Source organism: Propithecus coquereli, unplaced genomic scaffold (genome assembly GCF_000956105.1).
Source record: "Propithecus coquereli isolate 6110/MARCELLA unplaced genomic scaffold, Pcoq_1.0 Scaffold66, whole genome shotgun sequence".
Lineage (NCBI taxonomy): Eukaryota > Metazoa > Chordata > Mammalia > Primates > Indriidae > Propithecus > Propithecus coquereli.
The window spans coordinates 3,082,675-3,084,235 of NW_012152618.1; the positions used below are offsets into that span (position 1 = coordinate 3,082,675).

General features: G+C 34.7%; 1 protein-coding gene across 1 annotated transcript in view; it reads left to right on the top strand.

The window, feature by feature from the left end:
- Positions 1-1,561, top strand: part of ERO1LB (ERO1-like beta (S. cerevisiae)) — a 91,347-nt gene that overhangs the window by 7,156 nt on the left and 82,630 nt on the right. The window contains exon 2 of the mRNA XM_012660156.1: positions 925-1,044. Coding sequence (XP_012515610.1) covers positions 925-1,044 — 120 coding nt within the window. The remainder of the gene's footprint in view (positions 1-924; positions 1,045-1,561) is intronic.

Genomic DNA, 1,561 nt, shown 5'->3' on the forward strand with positions numbered 1-1,561 from the left:
GGTGAGCATTGTATGGGGGAAAGGGCATGCCTCCAATCCTGGCTTGGGTGAGGCAAAGTCATAACATGTAACCACAATGTTTGTACCCCCATAATATCCTGAAATAAAAAAAAAAGTTCTATAAATGGAATCATATAGTATGTAACCTTTTGGGATTGGCTTTTTTCACTCAGAGTAATTCCTGGAAGATAAATCCAAGTTGTGCATATCACTTAATGAGTCCCATTTTTAATTTAGCCGAGGAATGTTTTATGGAATTTTTGGACTCTGAATTCACTTTGTAAATATCAATTTCTCTTCTTGGATTAACGTATACCCTGAGTACTGGATAATAGCATGGATTTTAAAGTCTGATTTGGGAGTAAGTTCCATTTCTACTTTGGAAAAGTTATTTTAAGGTTGCTAAACCTTAATTTCCTTGTATGCAGTATGAAGATAATAATACCTTATTCATAGAATACTTTTAAAGAGTAACTGAGATAACATAAAAATCTTAGCACCACGCCCATCACATAAGTGTTCCATTATTGACAGCCTAAAGGAAAGATATGAAAGATATGGGTTACTACAGCAATGCGTGTATTATTACAGTTTGCGACTTCTGGGTTAGTTTGGGAAGAGATTCCTTTAATATGCCATTGTTTCCTTGGATTTCATTTATGTTTAGGCAGATAAAAGAATTGATTATCTTTCTTTTTGAACGCTAAACAAGAAAGTTTAGTTTTTCAGAATGAGTATATCTGATCTTTCTATTTTGTATTTCATTGACCATAGTAAAAAGTAAGTGACTGCTTTAATGTTATATATCTTAATCAGCAAATACTTGGCTAACTTGAATCAATAAATTATCTTTTTATCTAATAGATTTGTTAAGGTTGAAACATCAGTAATTTACGTATTTTAAATTTTATATATGCATTCTAGGTTGCTGGAGTTCTGGATGATTGCTTGTGTGATATTGACAGCATCGATAACTTTAATAACTACAAAATCTTCCCCAAAATAAAAAAATTGCAAGAGCGGGACTATTTCCGTTATTACAAGGTAGGTTATAATTTTTTATTCTGTTGATACCAAAGATTTCTATGTAGCTGTCTGCAGATGTGACTTTTATCACCCTTTTGAAAACCCATTTCAACTCCTCTCAGCACAGTATGTATAGCTTTTATCATTTGAATGTATTAAGCATTGTAATGAAAACCTGCCAGTCTTTTTAACACTAAGAATCTGAACTCCCTTCCTATGTTAGAATTCCTCATCTTTCAGTTTGGGTTTTGAGACAGAGACTCCTCCCTCTATGGAAGCTGAAAATGCCAGGGACTTATTTTGTCAGCCTTGTATAGTAGGTTCTGCCATCTGGACACACCAAACCAGGCTTTGAGTTGTGCTGATGGCAGTGTGCTAGCATCATTAGCAGTACAAAGTACCACAGCAGCAAACATTTGTTGAGTGGTTCTCTGCGAGGGCTGGCAAACCAGGCTGAGGCTACAAGTAGAGCACCACCTATAGTAATATTGCAGAATTGGTTATTTAATCTAATAATAGTCTACTCTAGACCTTT